This window comes from Tauraco erythrolophus, chromosome 3 (assembly GCF_009769465.1).
Source record: "Tauraco erythrolophus isolate bTauEry1 chromosome 3, bTauEry1.pri, whole genome shotgun sequence".
Lineage (NCBI taxonomy): Eukaryota > Metazoa > Chordata > Aves > Musophagiformes > Musophagidae > Tauraco > Tauraco erythrolophus.
This window is the reverse complement of record NC_141467.1, coordinates 57,874,149-57,902,095: the sequence shown is the minus strand read 5'-3', so window position 1 is coordinate 57,902,095 and position 27,947 is coordinate 57,874,149. Positions and strand designations below refer to the sequence as shown.

General features: G+C 39.6%; 1 protein-coding gene across 1 annotated transcript in view; it reads right to left on the bottom strand.

Moving 5' to 3' along the window:
* Nucleotides 1–27,947, bottom strand: part of SPIDR (scaffold protein involved in DNA repair) — a 207,548-nt gene that overhangs the window by 149,156 nt on the left and 30,445 nt on the right. Inside the window, 1 exon segment of the mRNA XM_086609310.1 lies at nucleotides 8,429–8,682. Coding sequence (XP_086465436.1) covers nucleotides 8,429–8,682 — 254 coding nt within the window.

Here is a 27,947-nt window from a genome sequence, read left to right as displayed (position 1 = left end):
CTAAATTTGAGCTTGTTGCAATACTGTATTTAAAACAACACATTGCCATTACCGTCCATGTCGAATAATATCCACATGAAAGACAGCTTTGATGACCATAAGAAAGCTCAGCATCTAGTACAAAAGCTCAGCTTCTGGTGGTTGCCCCTTTCCACAAACTTCAACAGCAAGACTGAAGAGTTTTGTGCCAGCATGTGACAAGCATCACCAAAAGGTAACACAGCCTGATCTGTGACTTTCAGGCTGCTGGCCTCTAGCTTTCAACTCCAATGAGGCTAATAGAGGGGGTAGGGGGGTGGGGAGGAGAAAAGAAAAAAAAGAAAGAGCATCAGTGAGTAGGCTGTGTTTTGAAAAGTCATTTTCAATCTTTCTGAAGTGCTGGAGATTGCTCTATGTTTATTTATTCTGGTTTTCACTCAGTGGGGCACTTACCAAAAATAACCCCCCATTCATTCAAGTTTACTCCTTTCCAGACTTTATTTGAATTTAAAAACAGTGAACACTTACGCATCTCATTATAAGTTGTCTCCTCCTATACATAGAGTCCTGAGTGGAGTATTTCAAAACACTATAGGTTGCACAAATACATATCCTTATCTCAGGACTGGGCAATTTCCCTCCTTCTCTCTTTTCAAAGCAAGGATAGAACTCCTCTCATACTTCCAAGTTAACTGGTGAAGTAACTGACTTCTGCAACACCTAGCTGTCCATTTCCACTCCACGAGGTGCTTGTTGAGAAAGCAAAAAGGACCCCTAAACATGTCAGCATTTAATTTGTCATCGCTGCAAACCAATCAGCTATCATCCGCTAGTCTACAACTTACAAAATAATAAGCAACACTGAATGCCGAGAGTGACTACCAAGTGCTCCATTAGCGTACAAAATAGCACGGGTGTGTATGAAAGATGAGACTGAAGAACGTTGGCCACACAAGTGCAAGTCTCCTACAGAGGCCCACCTCCTCTCCAGTACAGAAGGGAAGCTGTTGACTTTGTGAAGCAACAAGGGATCAGAAAGAGCAATTTTAGCTTTACAGATCAGCCTCACTCAAGCTCTGACTCAACAACTAGATTTATGAACTTTCACCTTGGATGAAGCACCATTATCATATTCGCTGGCATTATTGTTTGTTAAATGTGGGCTACTTTTCTGGAGTCAAAGCATAACAAAATTTCTTTTCCTATGTGAGGGAACAAGTAAAGACCAAAGTAGACAGCAATAATTTTAAGTCCTTATAAAACTTGTCAAGTAATTATACTCTGCTACAAGTTCCAGGGTCTTCCGCAGAAGACCTAAAATGAAAGGAAAATGGAAGATCTGTACTGTAACACAAATGGTAATTTCTAACACACAGCTATCAAGGGCCAGTTGCATCTGTCAACACAAAACTATAGAGAAAAGACCTTCCATGTTTATTTGAAAAAAATACAAACTGAGTAGACAAGCAAGGCAATGATTTAGTAAACTGCACTGGATCCTGCATCTCCTTGCACACCAGTTGCTCACATTTCAACACTCTGATCTATTGTACTCATCCAGAGAGATTATTTTTACACTAGCCAAATCAACAAGGCAGACATATTGACTCTAGAAGAGGTCTAGAGTCTTAAAGATTCAAGAATTTGGAGCCTCTCTTAAAAGAGTTCAATAAGCCAAAAGTCTTTTTGAGTCTGTGTAGTCTCTCACTATTCTTTTTTCAATCATTTCACCTCCATAAAACATAGATGGAACAAAGATACCATTTTCCTGAGTCCCCATAGCACAGTGAGAGCCAGAGGTATCTTTCAGCAACTGCATCAGACAGAAATGATCATTACAGAGTGCACCCTCAGCAAGTTTGCAGATGACACTAAATTGGGAGGTAATGTTGATCTGCCTGAGGGTCAGGAGGCTCTACAGAGGGACCTGGACAGACTGGATCGATGGACTGAGGCCAACTGTACGAAATTCAACAAGACCAAGTGCCGGGTCCTGCACTTAGGCCACAACAACCCCCTGCAGCGTCACAGGCTTGGGGAAGTGTGGCTGGAAAGCTGCACAGCAGAGAAGGACCTGGGGCTGCTGGTCGACAGCCGATGGAACATGAGCCAGCAGTGTGCCCAAGCAGCCAAGAAAGCCAATGGAATCCTGACATGTATCAGAAACAGTGCGGCCAGCAGGAGCAGGGAAGTGATTGTCCCCCTATACTCAGCACTGGTCAGGCCACACCTGGAGTACTGTGTCCAGTTTTGGGCCCCTCACTTCAAGAAGGACGTTGAGGTGCTGGAGCGGGTTCAGAGAAGAGCAACGAAACTAGTGAAGGGTTTAGAGAACTTGTCCTATGAGGAGCGGCTGAGGGAGCTGGGACTGTTTAGTCTGGAGAAGAGGAGGCTCAGGGGGGACCTTATTGCTCTCTACAGTTACCTGAAAGGAAGTTGTAGGGAGATGGGGATTGGTCTCTTCTCCCACGTTATGAATGACAGGACGAGAGGGAATGGCCTCAAGTTACACAGGGGAAATTTAGGTTAGATATCAGGAAGAATTTCTTTACAGAGAGGGTTGTGAAGTATTGGAACAGGCTGCCTAGGGAGGTGGTGGAGTCCCCATCCCTGGAGGTGTTTAAAAACCGTGTAGATTTGGTGTTGAGCAACATGGTTTAGGGACCCTGACAGTGCAGGGTGAATGGTTGGACTCGATGATCTTGAAGGTCTCTTCCAACCAGATGATTCTACGATCTAGAGAATTTACCGTGTGTTCAGCTGTAAATTCCAACAAGCATATACTAGAGACATCCTCAATACAATCTTTAACAATTGAACTTATGCAAGTAGTGTCTATACGACAATTACTCCTGCAAATTAAAAATAGATCTTTGTCACAGACACCAAAGCTTCATCATTCTTGTCTAGTGAGATTTGGTTTCCAGTGTTCCTTGGACAGTGCAGAGGAAGAGATGTAAGAGGGATTACAAGTTCTAACTGCTGAGAACAGGGTGGGTGAGCATTTTCTACATCCCATTTGGCCTCCAGCGAAAGATTTGAAGTAAAATTTTATAGGCCGTTGATTTTCCCATGCCTCTACTTAGCCATGTTGTCTCACAGAAAAATCTTTGAAATAATTTAGAAATATCTTTGGCAATAGGTAAGCTTTTGGGGCCTGTTCCTTCCATAGTTTTCAAAAAATTGACTACCGCTTCTCATCAACTGCTGAAAAAACCCAACCCCACAGTTGAAAAAAAAACCCCACTGTTTACCACAGCTCTCCGGCTCTTCAGCCTCTTTCATAGGAAATAATTATTTCAGATTGTCTGACCTCTCTTATAGCAGAGGCTCTTAGCAAAAGTAAGATGATTTAATAAGGAGAGTCTTCCCAGAAATAAGTTATACCTTTTCTGGCTGGTATTAAAAAAAATAAAATAAAATAAAAAAATCAAGTGCCAGACTCACATGCACAATTTCTCATAGAACAGAGTAACAAAATTACGAAGAAGACTCTACAGGAGCCAGTTTTGATGGGGGAACAGCCATGCCCCACAAGATAAGGGAAGAGTCTTCCCTCCAGTTCTGAATCTTTTGGCTTGCCTGAGCAGAGATCTTGAATAGAGAAACAAGCTCCATGGTTAAACAAACCAAAGGCACCAAAATCACTCCTCTCTGATGGGGAACAACTGTACATTGCTAAACCATTCCAATCAGGAAAATACATTACACGTGAAATTGGAGAAATCTGTTATTTTACGGAAAGTGGGGTTTTTTTTACTAAACATTTTTTTTTTTTCCTGTTAACACTAAACATCTGGCCCAGTGAAGCCATCCACACTTTGTAAAAAAAAAAAAAAAAAGACATTTTAACTTTCAGTAAGTGCAAAATAATTTGCCCGTGTACATTGCCAGTGATTACAAGTGGTATATCTGTAACGCAGCCATGATATTCTTTAGTTATATTCTTCTAATCCAACAAGAAATTCACTAGCAAGGAAAACTTAAGTCAATAGTTAAAATCAACATAAGAATGTGACGGTCAAAAGGGCTAGTCTACTGCTGTTACACCCTCATGCTACTTGTGGATGGATGTAAGAAAAAACAGACCCAATTTTAGAGTAAAGTCTGCTTCATTTGTGCCAGCTCCTTCCTCCCTTGGCAACTTCCTTTATTTTCAGGACCTCAGTTGGCCTCATGTGACAACTGGGTTTCATTTTACTGCATGTAATATCAGAACATTCTGTAATTTTCTCCTATTTTGATAACAAAAGTTAATTTTAGTAGAGCAGATCTGTAAGCGGTCCACATACAAGTAGATATAAGATAGTTAAACAGAACTTCCCAAGATTTTATTTTACTATTAAATTAAAAACAGCCACTCAAATATTTAAAAAAAAAAAGCCAACAAACCTAAACAAAAAGCTAAAGCAGCTATTCTTCACAACTCAAAGCTCTTGCAATGTGACAGATCTAGAAGTAACGTTAACTTAAGATATCTATTTCCTGCACTGAAATCCAGACTTTTTTTTTTTCCTGATGGAAATAAAATCTTACTAGGAAAAGCAAACAATTCATAAAACCTTTAAGAAATATTTACCTGTAGACAAGAAAAGCTGAGTGTGTGTATTTTAAGCTGTCTTCTTTATAAATACTGAATGAACTCAGTTATTAGTTTAACCTATGTAACAAACTTTGAGACTTTCGATACTCTTAATTTCTTTCTTCTTTCACAAGGGAACTTTGAGAGACTTGGAACTAGTGCAGTTCAGACATTTCACTCTGTAGCATTAACATGAATTCCAAATTTAAAAAGAAGACCTTCCTGAAAACTGTTGCTTGCAGCATATACTCTGTCCCCTCAGGTTTGCAAATCACTTGCATTATTTTCCCGTGCAGTGTTGACTCAAGCTGAGAAACTGAAACTTTGTGGTGTAATAAAAAAGCAGGAACATCTAAACCCAACACCTCTTGTCCTGATCACCAAGGCAATTCACCTCAGTATCAAGCACCACTAGCAGCAGTTCCTTATCAGCTCTCTTAGTAGCTCATGGGTGCAGTATAATGACATTTATCTCTCAGCATACCTGGGAAAATTACACTACTCCCACTCCATCCATCACCAATTTTGTTTAAATGAAGAAAGGCGGCTACACAAGATGGCATATAAACCCAATGTTTAAGGCAAGGATGTCCAGAAGCAGTGGTATTGATGGCTGTGAATAAAAGAGATGATACCTTCCTACTAGCATGACAGACTGGCACCTCCTACAGCACTGCCTTTCAGGTTGCTTCAGAACCTGCCTTGGACGACCAACACCCCTGAAGGACAAACACCACCACGCGGACTGCCTGCTCTCCCCTGTGGACCGTGGTAGAAAGAAGAATGATCTTAGAACAATGAAAACAAAACCTAACATTACAGGGGATACATGAAGACATGGGAGGATTTGGCAAAAGGGCACAGCATAGACCAGTTAGCAGGCATGGTGGGGGAGGAATTGCTTCTGTCACACCTTTCTTGTCTGCAGATGCTTATCACTTTCCAAAACCCCACTTAACTCCTAACAGAGAAGGATTGCAGCATGCTCGTTCAAATTTTGCTCATCATAAGCAACATTGTATATTGTGCATGTTCTTTTGAAGACCTAGATGAGTTTCTAATTTTATTTTCACTCAAAGGTGTTGAATTTGCACTCAAATTTTTAACACTAGGCTCAGCAGAATTTATTTTAATCATTCATAATCAGCTTACTTCTGAAGATTTCTGTTGGTTTGGTTGCATCTTGATTTTTGTAGTGTATGACAATTACATCTGTAATAGGATCAAACAAACAATGCTCTTCCCTCCCATCCAGGCAACTACCCATTTCCATTTTAGCAGCAGAAAATTCCAGGGGGAGAGGACAGTGGAAAGTAACTTATTTGAATTTTTCCACAGACTGTTAAATGCTTTTTCTTTGTTTTGTTTTGTTTTGGCTGGGGTTTGGGGTGGGGGCAGTGTTAGGGGGTTTTCTTTGAGGTTGTGTAGAAAAATGTAGCCATTGAGGTAATAGGAACACAGCTGCAAACAGGTAATGCAAATATAAATGAAGATTGCAGCATGCCTAAAGAATCTGGAAGAGACTCTTACACATGGTATAAGATATTTTCATAAAACAAGCTAAAAGTTTTTGAAAATATTCTCTCTACTTTTGAAGATGGCTTTCATCATCTCAAACAGCAAAGACAGATGAAAATAGAAATAATTTCTATTTTCTTAAAAGTGGAAACAAAACCATGGCAGGCCTTTTCTACCTCCATCAGGACTCTTCCATGAAGAAAGCATACTTAATATGGTCTGGATTTGGAGTAGAACTTCTCGCACAGGAATTTACATAGGAAGATGGCAGCTCTACCACCTGCACCATTTCTGCTCAACCCATGCTTCCTTAGGCACCAGCCTGGAAAAAGAGAGCTCGGCTAAGCAGAGACTCTTGGCTCTTTTCCACCTACTGCACAGTTCCAACTGGTCCGAGTGGGAGCCCGTGGGCCAGATCCAGCTTGCAGGATGATTTCTCCTGCTCACTGCTTTTTCTGCTGTGGCCTTGATCTGCAGCAGAGGTGGGAAGGAAGGAGAAAGGACAAGCCAACAACTGCTATGTAACTTTCAGCTATATAACCAAAAAGAAGGAGTTGTCACTTCATCAAACAAGAAGTTGACAAACCTTTCCCCTAACTGGCCTTCAATCCACAGTGCTGAAAACCTGAGTTTTCCTATTGAGCATGCAGACTCTTAATATCCACTATTAGCACACCGATGAAAATGTTCTCCATCAATAGTAAGAGGAAGGATGAGAAAGACAGACATGTGGAATTGACGCCCTGAGCAGGAAGAGTGAAAAGATGACCATTACCTGGAGAAGCAAAATAACTAGCTAAACAGAACTCATAACAGAGGAATTTCCGGCCTGCTTCCCTGTTCCCTGAGGAATGCAAGGTGGAACCACAGGATGGAAGAGTGAAAAACCCTGCAAGCTCTGCTCCTCTGGCCACTCTGGACAGATTACATTCTATATCTTTTGGTTTGTTTGGTTTTGTTTCTATGTTTGTTTTTAAAGCTATTTATTATCTTACACACGTTTCAGACTATCTTTGCTGGTAAAAAATATTTTTGCACCAAGATTGTCGATAGTAGAAGTCATCAAATAAGCTGGTAGTGCAGATTCATCATATTTAAGCTACAGAACTCTTACCCTGGGATGTTATTGCAGTAGTGAAAAGTTTTTATGGCTTCAGAAAGCTACTGGACAAACTCATGAAAAGACAACCCACTGAGGGTAACAAACAGCTCCTGAGCAGTACACTGCAGAAAGCTGGAAGGGCATCTGGGCAAAATACCACTTTACACATTTTCTGTTCTTATACCTTCACGCATACTTGCTTTTAGCCACTAACAGGCATTTTGGGGAGTTACAGCTTGTGTCTTCATGTTTTAAAGCAACAAGAAATAAAGCCTGATTGCACAAGCAAAGCACTTTAAGTACAGAGATCCTCAGTAATGAGGGCTTTCAAATCTCCTCCCTCAGTCAGCATTTTGAAATAGCCAAGACATTTTAGAGAAAAACAAGGTATGGCTATTTTAATCAAAGTGAAGATTTACTTTTTTAAGTAATTGATTGATTGATTACTGTACATAGAATCGATTGTAAAAAAAATTAAGAACCCATTGTTAAAAATACAGTAGATACCTCCAGCAGCACCGTTTGCAATTGTAGTCTCCATAGCCTGAGGCATACCTTCACATATACCATTTAAGTTAAAGAAACTTTCATTAATTCAATATAGGAAGTGACCATTTCTGCACTGTAACTAGCTAGAGAAATAGTGAATTGTGAATATCAGGCTTCCACTGCTCAGGCTCAGGCTGTTTTCCTTTCAGCAGGTGGATATCTTTTAATGTATTTAATTTAGTAACAGAGATTTAATTCAAATTAACAAATGCATCCCACCTTTGCCTAAATATCACTCTCGGACTGCATAATTCAGCACTAGTGCTTATCCACATCTTTCCTACAGTATTTTGAATAATTTCACCCCAACAAATCTGGAGAGAACAACAAAAAAAATCAGAGGTACAGCATTTTTGCAGACTATCTGCAGAGGCACAAAGCAACGAAACGATTACAAGCTAAAACAGAAGTATGTCCATTCACACATCTGTAAGGCACTGTAAAGCACTATTAGAAGGGCAAAACCCACATCAGTTTGTACACAGGAGTTCAAGATTGAGAGCCTTCACTGCAGATTTTAAATTGATCGGAGTTCTTTCTTGCCTGTTTGCTTGTTTACAGATAAATGACATTCTTTAAGGTTTTGGAATTTGCATCTCTAAAAATTTTATCCTTGAAATGCATTTCTGCTCTTCTGTAGTATTCTTTTACTTACAATTAAAAAAAATATATATTCCTTAAGGCGGACAGCGCATTACCTCAGTAGCTTCTTCTTCTTTGCAGAGTCAGTGGGGGCTCGGGGGGCCTTGCCCACCTGCTTCCCGGGGGTGCGGAGAAGGGCCTGTGCAGACCTCAGCCACTCGCCAGCAGGTCGTGCTGTAACATCCTCCACATCCACTCCTGACCTCGACCGTAACCTCTTAGTGGATCCTGGAGTAGTAGCCGCCAAGTCTGTCTCTCCTCCCAAGCTGTCGTTGTCCGATGAATACTCAGAAATTTCTGTCAAAGTTGTCTAATCAAATAAAAATATAAAGCTATTTAATCAGAATGCTAATGAGATAGTACAGGTTTATGTAGACAGTTACTTATGTTCCCTAGTAATCCGTAAATTGAATGCCAATTTATTGATTAATATAACTTGGACAACTTCACTGTAAATGCACATTAATTTTTGTAAGTCAACATGAACTCCTGAATATCGGGACCATCTTTTGAGGGACAACTGGGATGAGTAATATTTATTTTTTCAAACAACTATGTTTGGAGAATGTATCAAAACAATAAGCCGATGCTTATTTCTATCAGGAGAAGTTTCCAGACAGATATCAGGATTAAAGTAAGTTTTCAGGAAAGCAGAAAGAGGCTAATGAATGACAGGGCTCATGGCTGACAGGAAAGCTGAGAGAAAGGGAGCTTTCACATTAGGATTGTAGTAGGAAGGTTGGCTTCTGTAGTCTAAATTGAGGGAAGAAACACATGCCTCTAATTGAGAAGTCGTAGCAGGCAAAAAGTATGTAACCTTTTGCTAAAACAAGATTTTGACCACTAAAGCTGGTTTTCACCCATGTCCAGCAGACCTATAGCCTCCAGGAGGATTTGGAAGTTAAGCATAAGTATCGGGCCACATCAAGGTAGCTCCAGGAAGGACCCATTACTGGTCAGCAGCCAGGGCTGTGAGCAGGGCTGTAGTTCAGGCTCATAAAACCTCGCTGGAGCTCTTGCCCCAGAAACTCACAGGACACACTGAACTCATCCCACTGAAGGAGGGATGAGAAGGCCCAAAACCAAGTCTGCAAAGAAACATGGAAGGCTGACAAGAGAGCTGGCAGGGAAAATTCATCTGCTTTGGCTCAGCTTGTTTTACTCTCCCCTCTAGGGCTCGAGCACAAACAGGGCACGGCAGCTGGGTTGGCACCCTAAGGTGAGCTCTGCGCAGTTATGTACTTTAAGCTCTCTTGACCTAGTATCTCTTAAAGTACTGAGTATTAAGCAAAAACACTTGGAAAGTGGCATTTTACCTAGTACAGAACAAAATGATCTAAAACTCTGAAATAGGTAGAAGAGTAAGAAACATGAGCTGGCCTCAGTCTTCAGGAGCTAGTTGGAAAAAAAACCCAACCAAACAACAAAAACCAGGCACTCTGTGCAAGCTCTGGCGGAGGGTGCATAGTGACAGTCCCATCAGTGGGACCACCAGCCCCAACCCAGCTCAAGGAGGCTTGCACAAAACTGCTGTGTAGAAGAGGTGAGTTCAGTAACTCAGCCTGATCCTTGAAAGAACCAAAAGTCAATGCAAAACATTAGGTTCGCATTATCAACAAGGAACTGGAAAACCCCAAAGACTGACTTAGCTCGGATGATGCTGCCTCAATCACAGAATAGGCCCTGAAAAAAAATCAGCCTTTTCCTCTGGTCTACTGCAGCAAGCAGCTCTCCACACAGGTTGTCTGACAACTGGCTCAGATAAAGACTTTAAAGATAAAAGAGGAAAGGGAGGGAAGTCACTGCATTCACTAATGCTGTTTTATGTTATTAATTAGTGTAATCATCTGAAACCAACATTTCTCAACTGTGTGCAAAAATGAGTTCAACTCTTGCCAGTTCTTTAATACATTGTTCACGTAAACGACGAGACACTGCGTTCATGTTCTGAGAGCTTACCTAAGTATTCTGGAAATTGGAAGGACCTTTTAAAGTTATCCAGAGAAGGAGAATAGCTAAAAGAATGTAATTAATATCAGCCTGTTTTAAACACAACATAGTCAACATTTGTCCCCTGGCAACAATGTTTCTCTGAAAACAAACTCCTTCTACATTGGAAAAGAGCCAATAAAAGATTTCAAACAGTATGAAAGCAGTAAGGAAGCACTTCATTCTTAAAACACCATTCCGATGCACACTTTTGCTTTAAGAATGCTTTAATTTTTCTTCAATTGCCACGATATCCACTGCACCTAAAAAAGACGCAAACCTGAAGTAATTTGAGCAAGTAAAATGCGAATGAGGAAAGCCCTTGGGATGTGCTTCAAGTTAAGCACATTTTAATCCCACCGACTGTTGTAACAGTTAAGAAGCTTTCCTAAGTAAAGATTGTCTAACAAATAATTTAATTCTTCTTCTAGTATTTATTATTGTATACTTGTTTAGACGTAACTTCCTCAAGGACACCGTACTTTGGGGTTTTTGGGTTTGGTCTGTTCGCTTGTTTCAGTTTTTGGGGTTATCGGTTGGTTTTTTTTGTTTATTTGTTTTTTTAATTAGTCAGTTGGAGTAGCCTTGAGGAGAAGGACTTGGCAGTGCTGGTGGATGAGGAGATCAACATGAGCCAGCAACGTGTGCTTGCAGCCCAGAAAGCCAACCGTATCCTGGGCTGCATCCAAAGGAGCGTGGCCAGCAGTTCGAGGGAGGTGATTCTGCCCCTCTACTCTTCTCTCGTGAGACCCCACCTGGAAAACTGCGTTCAGCTCTGGAGTCCCCAACACAAGAAGGACATGGAGCTGCTGGAGCAGGTCCAGAGGAAGGCCAAGAAGATGATCCGAGGGCTGGAGCACCTCTGCTATGAAGACAGGCTGAGAGAGTTGGGGCTGTTCAGCCTGGAGAAGAGAAGGCTCTGGGGTGATCTTATAGCAGCCTTCCAGTATCTAAAGGGGGCCAACAAGCAAGCTGAAGATGGACTTTTTACAAGGGCGTGTAGTGATAAGACAAAGGGTAATGGCTTTAAACTGAAAGAGGGGAGATTTCGATTAGATATAAGAAAGAAATTCTTTACATTGAGGGTGGTGAGGTACTGGAACAGGTTGCCCAGAGAAGTTGTGGATGCCCCATCCCTGGAAGTGTTCAAGGCCAGGCTGGATGAGGCTTTGAGCAACCTGGTGTAGTGGAAGGTGTCCCTGCCACTGGCAGGGGGTTTGGAACTAGATGATCCTTAAGGTCTCTTCCAACTCAAACCATTCTATGATTCTATGACAGCTATAAAAACGGAGAAGAAAAAGAACAAACCCTCAACCTTTCAATTCATATATTATTTAACTTTAGGCACCATCAGAAATATAGTCTGAAGAGAAAAATATTTCCAAAACATACAAACGTGATTTTTCAAGTATCCAGTAAGGGAGTTGGCATGTCTACCATCATTACGGTAGTGGACAGCTGGCAAAAAAAAAGTCTATTTAATATCTCAGATTCACTTAAGCAATCATTGATAAATAGTGACGAAATTGTTTATCGATTATCAAAATCTTAAGTATCATGAAGCTGAATTTTCAAGAGGTGGTTTTTTTTTTTCAAGTAATATCCCCAGTAATATCACTAAGAGTTTCTGAAGAGGGTCATTACTAAGGACAGCGAAATGTCAAATTAAAAGTAGTTGACTTTTCCACATTGCTTATTATTTTGAAATATAGTCATTTTTGGTTATGGTGGCTGAAGGTACAATGCCTCCCACTGCACACAGGCTGTTTCCCCACCTCAGTCCCTTCCCCCAACCCCTGAGCCCAATCTAACCATCCCCATCCTGAGGTTTTCCGTAACTGTCTCCCATATATCCAAATCACTTCAAATACTTTGTAGTAGACTGTTCACTAAGATTTACCTGTCATTTCCGATGACGGCCTTGCCACAACACCCTCTTCTGTATCTTGCTAACCACCTTTCCATGTCCAAGGGCTGAGGCTCAAGCTCTCCCTCTCTCTCTCTCTCTCATTAAAAACATGGCTCATTTTGTTCACTTATAGAATAAATTGATTTGCTCTGTGACTGGTTTCATTTGAAAGGTTCTAAATGCTCCCCTTTATGGCTCTTCCTTTTAAGGAAAACTGACTTCAGTATAAATGCACAGAAAACTGTAGCTGAGTATCCAGGATCCTACATTTTAAAGATAAGCATGTTTCAATTGAAATGTATCAAAAGAGAGGTCTCAAGACGAATTATTTTATGATGTAGTTTTGACAGCACTCACCAGTACGAGCTAACATAGAGGTCGGTACAAATGTAAAAAACAGAAACCAGAATGAGAAACAGCAAATATCCCCCCCTCACTAAACAGTTAAGATTGCTAAAGAATATATGATTTCCTGTGTCAATTTAAATTCTTTAAGAAAAAAAAAAAATCACCAAAATCAACCATGAAAATGGTAAAATTCTGGCCCAAATTTTTCAGAGACAAAACTCTTGACTTCAGTGAAAAGAAGATAGCATTCCATAAGCACATAGATTTTGCACACAGGCAGCTCAGAAGATACCATGCTGTTACTTCTGTGACTAAGTACTCCCTGCCTCTCAAGAGACTTGCTTCAGCTGCCTGTTGCTTCACCTTGAAGACCTTGTGAGTTCCTTGGGAGTACCTTTGCAGTCTGCACAGCATTTTCCTCTAAAAGGTCTGAAAAAATTACCTTTTCACTTCCATAATGATGGAAGCAAGAAATATCTGTACTTGACCACTTTAATAAGCACTCAATATTTCTTATCAATAAAATAGCAGTAAGTCTGTATGAGAAGTGCTAATTTCCATTTTAAGTTTCCAGCTCCAGCACAGAAAGCAAAACTGTACAAAACTTTCTGTACAAAAAGAAAGCTAACATAGCAATCCTACCAAAAAATAATAAATCTGGTTTTTTAAAAGAAGGTGCTCTCATACAGTGATTGCTAATTAGAGGCAAGGAGATGAGTAGTCGGGAGAGTTTCTCATCCCCCTTGGCTCTTCTCCCAAGATACATCACTGAGTGAAACTTTTCTGCAGAAAAATGTCAGTGTATACACCCTACTTTCATATTGGTTAAACACTTTCACTTGTTTAGTCATTGTACATTCAGGAAATGTTGTAAATCTTTTCCAGTTGGTATGAAGATACTTTGCAGATACGATGCTCAGTAAAACCTCACAGATATTCTGAACAAGCTCATCAGCTGAAACAAAGATGCTTCAGCATGCTGCAGTATGTCTGAATCTCTCCTTACTGCCAAAAAATGGCTATCAATTCTATATTAACAATGAAATAACTTTTTGCAGTTGGAGGTCACCGAGTCTATTATTTCCTTTCCTAAAAATAATAAATTTCTTCTCCTATTATCTTACTACAGCTTAGCTCAAATGACGAAGAACTAGTGGAGTTTCCCGCAGATGGCACCTTTAGGGAGCCAGGTTTTCTCCAGATCACTGAGCCAAGTTATGTCAGAAATGGAAACAGTATTTGAGAGTTTCAGACTTTGATCACTGTACATACAGAGGAAAATTAATCTTGTGGCGTTTCCTTTCCTACTTGTTCTTTCACATATCTTTGCCTCTAACTCTGGAAGCGTTTTCTATTATCCCTTGCCTGTTCTCTCATGGGCTCTCTTTTTCTCTTTTCAGATTCCCTTAGTCTTTTCAGAATTAATTTGCGTTTCTCCTAACTACCTTCTCATGAGAGCTCTCAAGATGGGAGGAAGCTGACTGGAATTTACAAACACACAGAGTGAACTTAAGCGACTATCCTACCACCTCTCCTTTTATACAATCTTCCTTTCTATATAAGCCATGCTACTTTTGCACTCCTGGTACTCTTTGCTGTCATGCATGCAAAGGGATTCAAACGCAGCAAAATTCTACCCCAGGGAGTTAGTTACAGGTTGCAAGGAGATTTTATATCTTGCATGGTACTCTCCAAAAACCAGAGCAAGCAGAAAAGCCACTGAATTTGCTACAATGAATATTCACAAGCATAAATCACCAGCGTAGTATGTCAAAGGCCCAGGCTATGCTAATGAACGCTTGAAGCTAACTCCACCAGAAGCTGGCTTGCAGGATTACAGGGAGTAGGGTAAAGGTAAAAGAAAAGGAAGTTTCCCCTTAATTAATCAACACAAAATTAATTCAAGCATTGTGCGCACAGATAGTACTGCATATTATTCAGCTCTATAAAGATAGTTAAAGATACAAAGGATTTAAAGCTTGCAGTTCTCTTCAAAGCTTTGCATTTTCTGAAGCTTTAACTGACGCACTGAAGTCTATGCCAAATATTTTCCTAGTATCTTGAGAAATAATTTGGTTCTTGGTAAGCTAGCTACTTTAAGTCTAGAGAGGTAAAATTCAGATGTCCCTTCACACAAGAAACTTAATGTTCAAGTGCAGAGCTTTGCATGTGCTGCTCTGTGGGTGACACCAAACTTTCTTCTCACGGAATAACCACAGGAACAGCACGCAAAAAGTACAAGATTAGGTAGCAGTGCGTGGGCAGAGATAACCATGTGACAAAAAAGAACAACAATGAAAGACATAAATCACTAACAAGATATTTTTGGACTTGCAAGCCCAAACTGACACAGCAGATTAACTGAAATTTTGTATCGGGAACAACCACCCAGTGTTATTATAGAGACAGCATATATTTAAAATGGATCTCAGATAATGCCTAGTTGCTTAGCTAAGTACAGCATTCCTCCTCAGCACATGTGCTCACACCATCTCATCTGTCCTAAATAGTTATCAGTGGTGTTGGTTCAGCGCACTAGGAAATGACATGTCCTGCTCCACACACATTAGCATTTTGTGGCTGCCATTACAGGAAACAGAGCCGTACGCTCTTCAAGGGCACAAGAACGGCCACCTGGGCGTCTCTCTGGGACTCTCCAAGAACAACTACCACTGAGCTGACAAAGGGTTTGCTTCTTTCTCCCTGCTCAGCCACCGCTAAACTTCAGCAACATCTCCCTTCACATGGACATGGGAATGAATTTTTGCTATCTGCTAGATGCCACCACCCCTAGGCTGGAATGCAGCAGTTATTAGCACACAAAATCATTTATGCCAAGTAGCAAAGAAGAATGCTGTATCTACTTGAATATGGAGAAGTGTAGGCAGCAACAGTGTAATTATTCAAAGCAGAATTTGGTCACAGACTGCACCCTCATCTCCTCTTAATGGTGTTTTGAGACCTTTAAACGAGCGGTTAGGACTTCTCTTCTATGACTAATTAAAAAGGATTCATTGCATCCAGCAGCCCAGTGCTTCCTATCATAAAGGAAATTGATTCATGGTTATCTCACTGCTGGGGTCCCCTTTGGAGAGCTCCTGGGAAAGCCTTATGCATGTTTGACGCCATTTATTCTGCAAGCTCTGTCAAAAGGTACAGCTGGATTAGCAACTGGCTCAAAAGGTTACCCCAAGTATGATTCAATTCAAAGGAAAAATACCAATAGCTGCTATCAGAAGTAAAGCAAATAGGACAGTTTCAGAGATGCTTTCACAGACTAATGGAGCTGAAAGGGCTTTGACACAACTCTGCAGAAATTAATGAAATGATACAGCTGCTGTTGAATCCGACTGTCAGTTATCCTCTGACGCTGGGCTTCCTGCATGGTTGCTGAAACCAAGAAAAGGTGCAGAGGGCGACACGGACAGGAAAACTCCCTCTTACACTTCAAAGAGCAAGGAAGTTGAAGTACAGTACACGAGCCCACAGATGGTGTTTTATATCACACATGAAATGACAATTAACAAAATAAATAACTTGTATCATCATTTATCAGCCTCGTATCTTGTGTAGATCACACTGCCTTGAAGTGGAAAAAGAGGTGACGATTAGGATTACATGCAGTATGTTTGGCTGTGCATTCTTTTTTGTAAAGGGAGAGGTGCATGGTTTTGTTTGGTTTGAGCTCTCTCTCACATAATCCTGTACACATACACCTTTGGCAGGCAGTATCCTGCACGTAGCATCCTGCACGCAGCACTAATCGTTTTAGAAAACAAGAATGGAAAAAATAATATTACAATAAGATTTTGCACACATACACAAAAATCAACATGAATATCTGATTTTTGAAAGAAAAACTTTGGGAGGGAAGTGATTTAAATCACAACAAAATGGACTTTTTATAGACCTAATGAAAAGATTATATTTTACTGACTAGGGTTTTTTGGGGGCTTTTTGTTTGTCTTTTTTTCAGAGCCAGGTAAAGAATACACAAGCGGTAAGGAAGATGAAATCGAAGCTGTAACTTCTAATCCTGAGCAGAAACCTCAGCTTTTACAAGGCAAACAGGTTTAGCAGGCTATACCTCTGGAGATACATCCATGAGCTGTTCCAGCCTGCCACTCCCAGAACAGGTTGTTCTAAGGCATGGATCAGCCAACCGAAACAGGTGAGGCTGTCTTCTCAGCCCAAGTACGTTTTTATACCAAATAAGTCAGTAAAGCAAGAAGCACTGCTTTTATTTCTAAGCATACTCTTTAGATGTAGAATTAAATAGCGATTCTGAAGGTAAGACGGAACAAAATAGCTGTCTGCTGGGCACAAAGGCAGGAAAGAATAGTAGGGGACAGTGAGCTATTAAGGTACAAAATAGGTACGAAGCAGAAGTTTACCCAACAGCAGTTAAGGAATACTGATTCGTACCGCATGGAGTGTAAGGAAAGCCCTGCTGCAATCTTGGCATCGGTAGCATTTGTGTGGAAACTGCACCTCTTAAAAGCATCATTTTAGTAGTTTAATGAAGCTTTTGCATTAAGAAGTCAATCTATAACTTCCTAATTTTTTGCATTACCACTCATCTCTCTGTCAGTCTGTGACCAGAGTAACAGTCAACTTCTAATAGATCCAACAATGCTGCAAAATGTCAATATAGACAACCCACAAGTGCTTTTTTCTGCTTTGTCTAATCTTTTTTTCCATGGTACAAGAACATCTTCAGTTTCTCCCAGGGAAAATGACTGGCTGTTAAAGACAATTTGGACCAATTTGTGCACACAGTTAGCCAATGTTACATTCAAGTGAATTACCGTAACCCTTGCTCTCCATTCCTTCCTTAAAAAAGGGGGGAGATGCCACTTCACGTGTTGCATCTTGCAAACTATTCAGGGACAGAACCAGGTCTCTTCTCATGCAACTGCATATTATCCCACGCAGTCAAGCTCTCATCTTGATAAGGATCCTCCAGATGATAGAGACCTAGGTTTTCAAATATAAATACCTGACTCTGATAGGGCACGCAGATAATTACATCATTTCGCATAGAAGCCTCAACATTATGCACGGCAGTTTGGGCGCACGAGAAAATTGTAGTCAGCTTATAATACCACTTAAACAGGGTTCAGTTCTTGACACAGAAATAGGTACTTTCATGTTTCCAAGGAACAGATGTTATCACATGGTCTGATAACCTACTTTCACATTCTTTGTTTATAGTTATTCACTCAGTTTCATTTATTAAAGCTAGTGGATTCAGGCCATGAAACCTCAGTTTTATTGCCTCTATTTTAGGTGATGCTATGGTAATTGTCCAGGTTAAAGCTTGGACGTAACAAGAGGACTCAATTGAAAGGCATGATTAAAAGCCAAATTATTATTTATGAGTTAAATCCTAAAGCACCTAGACTAAACACCTGCAAGACTCAGTAGGAACTGTTAAGGGAGGAAATACATTTCCATCTTCAAGTTACTCTTTTGTTTTGTTCCAAATCTTCAGATAGAAGAAACAAGAGGTAATATCTTTTACTAGACAAACAGATACAACTGTGGGAAAACAGACAAGCTTTCAGCACTAAGCCCTTCTGTAAGTCTCAAAAGTTTGTCAAGTTTTTTTACTCCAAATAGATCATTTGGTCTAAATAAATTAAATCTTTCCTTATAAAATTGCTTCTCTTAACTTCAGCCTATACAGTTATGAATAACGATCCTGCAAGCTTTTTGAAAAATTCTTTCTAAAAAAGAAACTATGAGAAAATACCTCTCACAATAACGTCACTGTTTAGACTGAAAAGGGAACAGTCAAAGACTTTAAAATATCTTTCGTATTATGCATTCTCTTTAAAAAAGTAGGTGACAACTGCAAGCATGTTATTTCTGAGATGAAAGGAAGCAATTTCAGAATAACTAACTAAATGAGAGATTGCACAGAGATATTCAGTGATGTACAAATTATGCACACAGATTTCTCATCTTCGGTTGATCTGCCTACAGTTTCCTATGAAACTCCTTAGAAAAGTGCTTATCAAAAAAGGAAAAAAAAAAATAAAATGAAAGAGGGAGAGGAAACACAACTGGCAGTGTTGTATAACACACAAATGCAATACAGGCATCATTTCTGCAATATTGCTCAGCACTTAGTGGAAACTTTTTTGTTCATAATTTCCACAGAGGTACACAGACACGTCTTGAAATTCAGAGGCTGTGCTTCCAGCTCCAGCAGTGCCGGCGTTCACAGCTACAGCACTGGCAGCTTAAGGAGACACCGGGCTGCCGGGCAGCGCAGCACATTACATTCATTTTCTTCTACTCCCACTCACTCTGCATTCTTCTCACTTGACTGTTCTCCCCTTTGCCCCATTTATTGCTTCACAGTGCCTGCAGTACTGCCCCCAAAGCCTAAAATAGTCGCTTCATTTCTTTCCTCCTTTTCATTTCTTACTTCTTCTGACCCTTTCCCTCCTCTCCACAAGTCCTTCCACAGCCCACCTTTTCTAGAACATTGTTTCATGGTTTTGCACTGTTAAGACTATTTTAAACAGTAAACACTTCAGGGCAGGAAACATCTTACCACGTTTGAAATATTATGTTAGCGATGACAGTACATGTATGCTATACAAAAGCACCACCTTCACCTAAGCGGACTTGTAACGACAATGAGCGCACCGATATGCAGACTGAAGAAACAGAAGACTCATTTAATTGCTTTTTCAACTAAGCCAAAGAACTCCAAACAAGAAAACTAGCTAAAAAAAACACATTAAATGTACTCTGCTAAAATTAATTCTGTTTGGAGAAAGAACAAGGAAAAAAGAACCCAACACTCAGTTTACAGACTTTTCTTTTAGATCATGTGCCTGAGCTTTGGAGGAGCACAAGGAAAATAAAAGTAACCATCAATTGGGTAAGGCACTGTAATTGAGAATTGTAATGTTGTTATAAATATACATTTTACAGAGATTCAGAGGTGCTAACTGCTGCAATGCTGTTGTAAGTTTGACACATTTAGTTGCGCTGATTGTTCACAGTACATGAAAAGATATCAGAGTGAAGACCAATTTAAACTCCTTTGAGATCTAAATTAGAATAAAAACACGTGTGTGCTGTAATATATGTGTGTTACATTACATACAGTGACGTGATTGCTGTAATATGGGTATAACATACATTACAGGACACACGGAGACAATCACAGATATTTAAAACTTTTATTAATAAATAAGCATACCACACAGACATACCAGGAAAAACACTTAAAACAATTAAACTCAATAGACTGCAAGTCTCTAAGAAGTGGCTAGCAACTGGCATACAGAACTCGCAAAGAAAAGAGCCCTGAAATACAAACATCAGTAATTTGTACTAAGCAATTCCTTATAAGGATTACAAAGCTTGCAGAAAGTAGCAAGATTAAAAAGAATTAAGATAATGCTTCTGAATTACAGGCAAAGAGAAAAAGAGAGCCTCCGTGCATGTCTGCACATTTCAACATGCTTTGAAAAGCAATAGCCAACTGGTTTCCGCAGCAGTCACCAATATCTTTTGGCTTCATCCCTCAGCTATCTCAAACCAGATGAAGAAATTGTGACGGCTCAATTTCACTTCCATTCTTAAATCAATGCTTGCTTTACTTCAGGAAGGGGGGGAGAAAAACTATGAAGAACTGTCATTCTCTCTTCTGTTGGGTTAGCATATGTCAATGTGCAGTTACACATGAAAAATGTAACCTCTGCAAGATTCAGAGTGTGGTGTGTGTCCTCGTCCCTTTTCTGTTTTTAAAATATAAGAGAAGCTCAAAGCTGACAAGATAATGCTAAAATAATACAAGTTCATTCAGCTTCTAGGAAGAGTATTTTAAAATAAAATGTGTCCTTCAAGATACTATTAAACATCCTCTGCTTATTTTCGTCTTCCCAAAGCAAAAATACTCATCTGATACTTGCCCTTCACACTGAACTCTGCAGCTAGCAAGATTTTTAAAAAGTGTTGCAAATCTTTTTTTCTTAAACTTGTAAGTGACCTATTAGCACTCTGATCAAAAACTTACATGTTATATATGAAGCAACTGAAAATACTGTGCAAGTTGCAATTTTCTGAAACGTCTGGGGCCACAAACCTGGGCCCACAGTTTCTTATAAAAGTAAATGGAAGAAAAATATTTTTTATTAAAAAGCAGTTAACTCTCAATCACGAGCAGCTGGAGGTCGTGCTCCAGAAGCTGTGCTCAGCACTGAGAAGTTGGAGTGGGGGGAGAGGAAAAAGCCGAGTTGAGAAAGGAGAGGGACGGAGACAGCAGCTTTGAAGGACGGGCTCAAGCAGTTCTGGGCACTCAGTTGCACCATTTTTAAGAAGTGTTTGATACAGGCGGTTTTATTCCATAAATGCAGAAGCACAAACGTTGGCATCCACTGTATCAATTTTGTGCTTGTCTTATTGGTAACTGTTTTACTCAGATTATTTTTTCTTTGTGGCTAGACAGCAATGTAGCATGCAGTCAGGTTACCTCAGTAGTAGCCAACAGTCTCTAGGGTCTATTATAACTACCTAAACACTGCAACATTTTCTATTCCCCACTCCAAATCACCAAAGAGATACTCGTGCATATAGTAACCTAAACTGCACTCTGGATGATCCGCATTCCCCAGCTCACAGCAACAGTAATTTTATTTTGGTCAGAAAGATGGGCAAGACATTGCAGCAGAGTTGATCAATCAGTCTTTTAGAATCCAAAAGCCCAATCAATTTATCTGTAGTGCTGTTTTAATGATTGAAACTCCAACTCATACAGTATTTTCCATTCAGTGCATAGGGCAGTAACTACACAGATTTATCAATGTATCATAACTCTTCTCAAATAAGGAAGCCAAAGTTAAAATAAGTTTTTTAGACAATGGCAGCATGGTAGGTACCATGTTTTTTTCTGGAGTTATCAATTCATTAAAAGCAAACTACACACAAATTATAAATGTTATTAAAGCAAAAAGTTCGGTCAGTTAAAAAATTCAGAATAGAAACAAATGCAGGTGTGTCATAAAATGGTGCAAGATGATTTAGTGCAGGCATAAAGGAGAATATAACTTCAGGATTTAGACAAGAATTTGAATATTCTTGTAGAAAAGATTGTTTCTCAGTTTTAAACTCCTCTGTCAAAATAATGTAAAAATACACTCACAAGTGCATCATTTAAACCCTTGGTTTCCAAAACGCTGACCTAAGATTTCCACTGGAGCTATTGCAACTCAGAGCATTAGTATAACTATAACACATACCAAGACTTCAGGATAAAAATCCCTTTGACATGTTTATTGACATCTACTACAGCCAAATTTACACTTGGAAATCTTAGACATTTTAAATGCATTTTCCTCCAAAATTGCCAAAAGCAAACGGATTCTGTTATGTACTAATCACTTAGGAGGGAGAAGCAGCTGAGTTTCTAGATCAAAAGTTGACCATTTGTGTCAATTTGCAAAAGTACCATCAAACGAGTTTGGTTTTTTTTTCTTTTTTTTTTTTTTTTTTTTTTTTTTTTTCTCTTCCATTTGACTATTAACAGAAGTCCCAGAAAATTGCATCACTACAGCCAAATAGAAGTATTATTATTTCTGGAATGCACTTATAGAAGGAACACAAAGTCAACCCTTATGCAAGAGAGCAAAAGCATACAATTACATTTAGACTACCTGATGAGACAACCACTTCTTAGGGAAAAAGCACTCAAGAAATTCAAATTCAATTTAACAAGTCACCTACACTCACAAACACTGCAGTGAAAAAAAACACGTTTATATGCACCACCCCCACTACATCCCTAGCACAAGCATTTACATTTATTTGTTTATATTTAAAGAAACCTGTCATTTTCCATTTAGGAAACATGACATAATTTTCTCTCCAGTTTTAGGTTTCTCTTTATGTATTTTTATATGCCTAATCTTAACCTGTTAGTTTGTTCTGCCTAAACTATGAGGACTCTGGCTATAAAGAGGTTCCTGAATTCACTCTTACTTTTGAAGAATAGCAACTCCAGTTATCGTCAATAACTTCTTCTATATAAGGCTGTAATAATTCAAAATTAATTTTACTAAACAGAAAAGGAAGTACAGCTTATGTAGAAAACAGATGCACGCACCTGCACATTCACTCCTCCTTGCGCCAAAACTGAACTCCACATCACTCCACATCTGCTTACATACTCTAGAAATTGCTTTCAAATATATGTGCAGGACTTTAATGGCAGTTAACTTTACATTTGAAGGATTACATAAACATACAGCACAAAAATAGGAAGCAAAAGCAGCAATGCATTCTTATACTGAAAAACTCAAAACTTAAGGCCAATATCCCAAGAGATTCTACAGTTTCAAGTGATGCTATCCTGATAAACTAGGACTTTGATGACATTAAACCAGTGCCTTATTAATGTCCTGAACAGCAAGTATGGAAGTCCAGGAAAAACAGGGATAGATCAGAAAAGCCCTTCTATTTCATTCAACAACTATTTAAAAAGCACAGCATAGGGAGAAGATCCAGAAAGTAAATAGATTAGGTTTTCTGTGAAAGCAACACCACTGGATTTATGCGCTTGGGTTTTCTAGATCCTGTAATATTATCACATATTGTGGCCAAGACTGTGAAGATTGGGTGCACAAATGTGACCTCTCTATGGATATAATCCTGGCAAAAAGAAGCACAGAAGATGTCTAAAGCAGTTTGACAGACAATATAGACAACTATTTTGGTGGAAGCAGAGGAATGCTGTTTGCTGCAGATGGCAACCACCACCAAAAGAGTTTGCTCATGACTGATGAAGTAAAATCGAACCAGAAGATTTCCAGTGAGAGAGCACAACCCAGAACTTACAAAAAAAATGCTCTTGGGAGAAATCTGGGGAATTCCCTGTTTCAGACACAGAAGAGGAAACCATAATTCTAATATGAACCCAAGGATCTACTTTAAAAAGCACATGATGTTTATGAAGTACTGCCTGAACACATGAACCTTCACAATAAAATGATCTAGCGGTGTAAGCACAGGACTGAGTCAGAAAGCCTGACATTTAAGACTGGATCTAACATCAGTTCCTGTGGTTTGGGGAGACTCTGTTTAAGACAAAAGTCTCACAAGTGACTCTCAACTCTATCTGGCAACTTGGCTCTCAAGCTTATTTTGCACAGGTGCTAGACACCAACTCCCATGTAAAAGCACTGAGCACCACTAAGGCTTAGCATCCAGGGTCAAGGGAAGCACAACTGCAAAACATCTACATTTGAATTTAGCATAAGCAGACATTCAAATTTAAAAGACTCTTGAAAGTCCTCACTTAATTGTTTAACTCTTCAAAATAGCAGATTATTGATCACTTTGATAACTTCAGGGAGCCTGAATAAAAAAAAAAAAAACTGTTAAAAGTGCTCTATGCATGTAAATACATAAGGTTATTTTCAGCTATAAAAGCTAAGACTCATATTCCAAAAGGCACTTAAACGATGTTTAGACATCAAAGTCCAAGAAGTCAGTCACAAAATCTTCTACTCCTATCCTCAAAGTCTCCTGATGAACTCAGCTTTTTCAGTACCTAGTATTTCAAGAGATTCTTAAAGCACTGCCTCTGGACATACCCAGATGCAGTGCAACTCTGTCGGCTCATGGCTCATGTCACATTCAAGCTCATGAGTACAAAGGTGGTACTTCTGTACCCAAGCCTGTTTAGGTCCTTGATTCAGTAGGTGTGGGTTTATGCTCTGCAGAGATCGCCACTCACAGCCCGCTGCATGCATTCCTTGCACTGAAAAGCACATCCACAACAGTAAACACATAACTTTTCTGTATCACTCCAGACGTTTCAGTCTAAGCAGTGAAAAACCTAAATTCTAGCAAGACAATCTTTAGCTTAAGAGAGTTTAAATTCCTCCCTCTCAGGAAAGCGCTCAACCCGCCAAACAAAGCAATGAGGAGGTCATTTCTACCTCTCCCTCACAGACTGGGCCACTGTAGAAAAAAACATGAGATTCAAAGGTCTTTAAGAGTTCCAGTCCCTGCTCCACATCAAACAGGCATTAGATAAAATGCAGGAACACCAGGGAGCTTAAGCGTTCCTTGGTCAGAAGACAGTAGTTGGGAATCCTGGTATTTAGCACTTGAGGTTGTCTGTTCATTGTATACAGAACACAGACATCTAAATCTAAGTTTAATGGCTATTTTGCAGGCCAGGACTTAGATTCCTGTAGTTCTGGCATGATGATCGGCTGCACCGCAGAAATCAGCCCATTTCTGTATCTGTCTCCAAATATGCTGCAGCGTGTTTTGGAAATCCGCACAACTCTCAAAAGCCAAATCTCCCAAAAATCAAGGCTGATTACAGCAAATATGCAATAATTCAGTCCTCTTTAGCTGCCTAACCAGATTTCAATTACTGCAGTTCGGAATTTTACAATGACATTGCTTGACCAAACACAGTTTAACTGGATTTTCATTTGTTAGTTAGATAAGTTCCTATCCAGTTCTATACTTCCTCAATTCAGGCAGTGAAGAAATTCAAGCTGTGTAGACAACATTAGATTTTGCAATGCATTCAGGACTTCAAAAAAAAAGTAAAATACATCAAAGCGGTTAGATAAGTTAGTACTCAATAGGAAGTTGTTTCTCGAAAGGAAATTGCAAATTTTAGTCAAAGAGGAAGATGGAGAGTTAGAATTAACTAACTGTTCCAAAAATTTCAGAAAGCAGGAAGAGTTTGTGAAGGCTGCATGAAGAAACTGCATGCAACTACACAAACAAACTCAGTTTAGGACTGTGTAAATATCTTAAGAATATGTCTCCAATTAAAATTAAAAAAAAAGAACACCACCACAAAAAAGCAACCAACAAACAAACAAAATTTCCCATCAAGTTGCACATGTTTCTGAAAGGCCGTAACAGATAGCTCAGCAGTTTTTACGTTCAGATCTATTTACCAATTAGACAGTCCAGATGTAGACACCTTAAAACTGGCTGCCCAGTACAAAGACACACCTTCTCAGTTACCGAATACGTAACAAATGTATTTAAAACCAGAACACTTGCTACATTTTCTTGAAGTTTTCCCCATCACTCACAACTTTTAGCATTCAAACATCTAGCCTCCTCTGAAATCAGGGATTATTTTAACGCATGCTCAGCTGGCAGCAAAGCAACTGGTATTATGATTTCTGGCCCATTAAGCCATTTAGTTTAACTGGTGTTTATATCCAGTGTCCAAACTGTGGGTGTCTGGCCACAAGCACAGTAAGGGCAATATGCTAGACAAATCTTTGGTCTATCCTATACAGCCATTCTTACATCTTATCAGAAAATGTTCCTCTGCAGCTGGGGAAGACATGCATGCTTGTAGGGTCATGTAACACAAGAGCTAGATAAAAAAGGTACCAATTAAAGACTGTGTTCTCTAGTACCTGGCCAGCAACGGAGACTTACACAGCCTTCCATGCCCCAAAACACCCACTTCAAGCAGTTTCACAAGCTGTGTTCAGCTGAAACTATACATATACAGTATTGGCAAAACCTTGCAATTACCTTGTTACTGTACCTGAATGTAACTGGGAATGTGCCCAGCTCACAGACACAGTTTTTGCTGTAATACCATGATAGTGTGGGCTTGGCACAATTACATCACACGCATTATCTTGGCAGTCAGGCAGCAGTAGCTCCACCAACTAAGCTCAAGGCCAAGCCATCAACAGTTGTGCTGAATGCAGTTGTCACAGTTTTACAAAGGCTTTCCCATTTATTACATTTGTTTTAATTTACTGCCCATACCTTAGTGCTGTACCAACATCTCTATGTAATGTTTGGATACCTAGAAAGTTGTGAGAAAACATGTAATAACAGGCAACAAACTCTAGCCTTGTCATGATTGTTTTGCAAACATGATACTCAAAATTTTTCACTCCTGATGGAGTTAAATAGACTATGCACAATGAAGCCTGAAAACTCTCTCAGGCACATGTGTCTTGGAACCACAGATCCACTGGCCTCTGAACTCTGGGCCTTTAGTGCGAGATCAGTTGCTACGGCACAATCTTAAACTCTTTCTAACCTTCTCGAATAGTATTCTCAGATACTTTTAATTCTTCTCCCAATAACATTTAACCTTTTAGCTCAAAACTAGCCTACTTTAGTTTCAAAGATGACAACAAAAATGAACTGCAGGTGCCACCTTGTGAAACCCATGCATCTGGCTCTATTTGACAGAACTGCCATTCTGGTGGTGTCCCTTCTTCCTCACTACGTGACATCTGTACCTTCCTTTTCTCCTCTATTCATCCTCTTGGCACAAAAAAGAAGATGTAAAATACCTGTCAGGCAAAACATGAAACAGAGCAGAAGTAAATATTGGAAGTAAGTGTATTTCAACTAGAGCAAAAGATTTCTTTTAAAAATAGCTGCTAGCATAATTAAGGTCTGCAAGAAACAGAACTTACTAGACTTCATTAAAATTATAGGATTAACACTGGGGTGGACTGTGTAAACTACAAAAGTGGTAAGGTAGTTGTAGCAGTACATTTTTCTTATTTTGAGGATGAATCTAAATATGCCAGAAATTAGATACCCGCATTTAGCTTGCATAAAATGAGACAGTAGCTAAGTTGAGTCCTCAAGGAGCTGTGAGGACAAGTTCACCTAGCTCATTGTTTAGAGGAAGAGAGTCTTTCTGGAGGCCATGCCTCTGAACTGTGCATTGAACAAGCTGTTTTCCACACCCATCAGCCTCCCAAATGCTTCAGTAGCCCAGATGTATTAAAAACTTTTCCCCACATCTTCAGAGTCACATCCACCTCCAAACACAACAGTAGAAGAAATCCATTGAATGTTGACAAAGGGATGATCAGAGACAGTGAGAAACACAGTATCGTCCTTGCAGATTCAGAGGCAGAAAAAGGACTTTACAGTAACATCTCCCTCTCTTCCCTGCCCTCACCACCACCCCCAAAAGTAAATCACGCAGCCATGTACACTCCTGCACAGTGGCTTTAATATGCTGAGTGATTAAAGGTGATGATGATGACTGCAGGCCATACTATGCATCTTTAGAGGCTTTTCAATTCAACACTGAGGGGGCCAAATAGGGCTACTGTGTATCTAAAATATTTTACTCTGATTAAAGGTGTAATTATATAGTTAGTCATAATAGCTGCCATACTTTAAAAGAAACCCACCTCTCCTTCAGGGGAAGGGAAGGAAATTATGCTACTTTATTCATCCAAACAGATTCTCAGTTAAATTCAAATACAACATGTGGACTAGATAAATACAGTGACACACAGCCACAAACACTTAGTAATCCAAGATAGAAC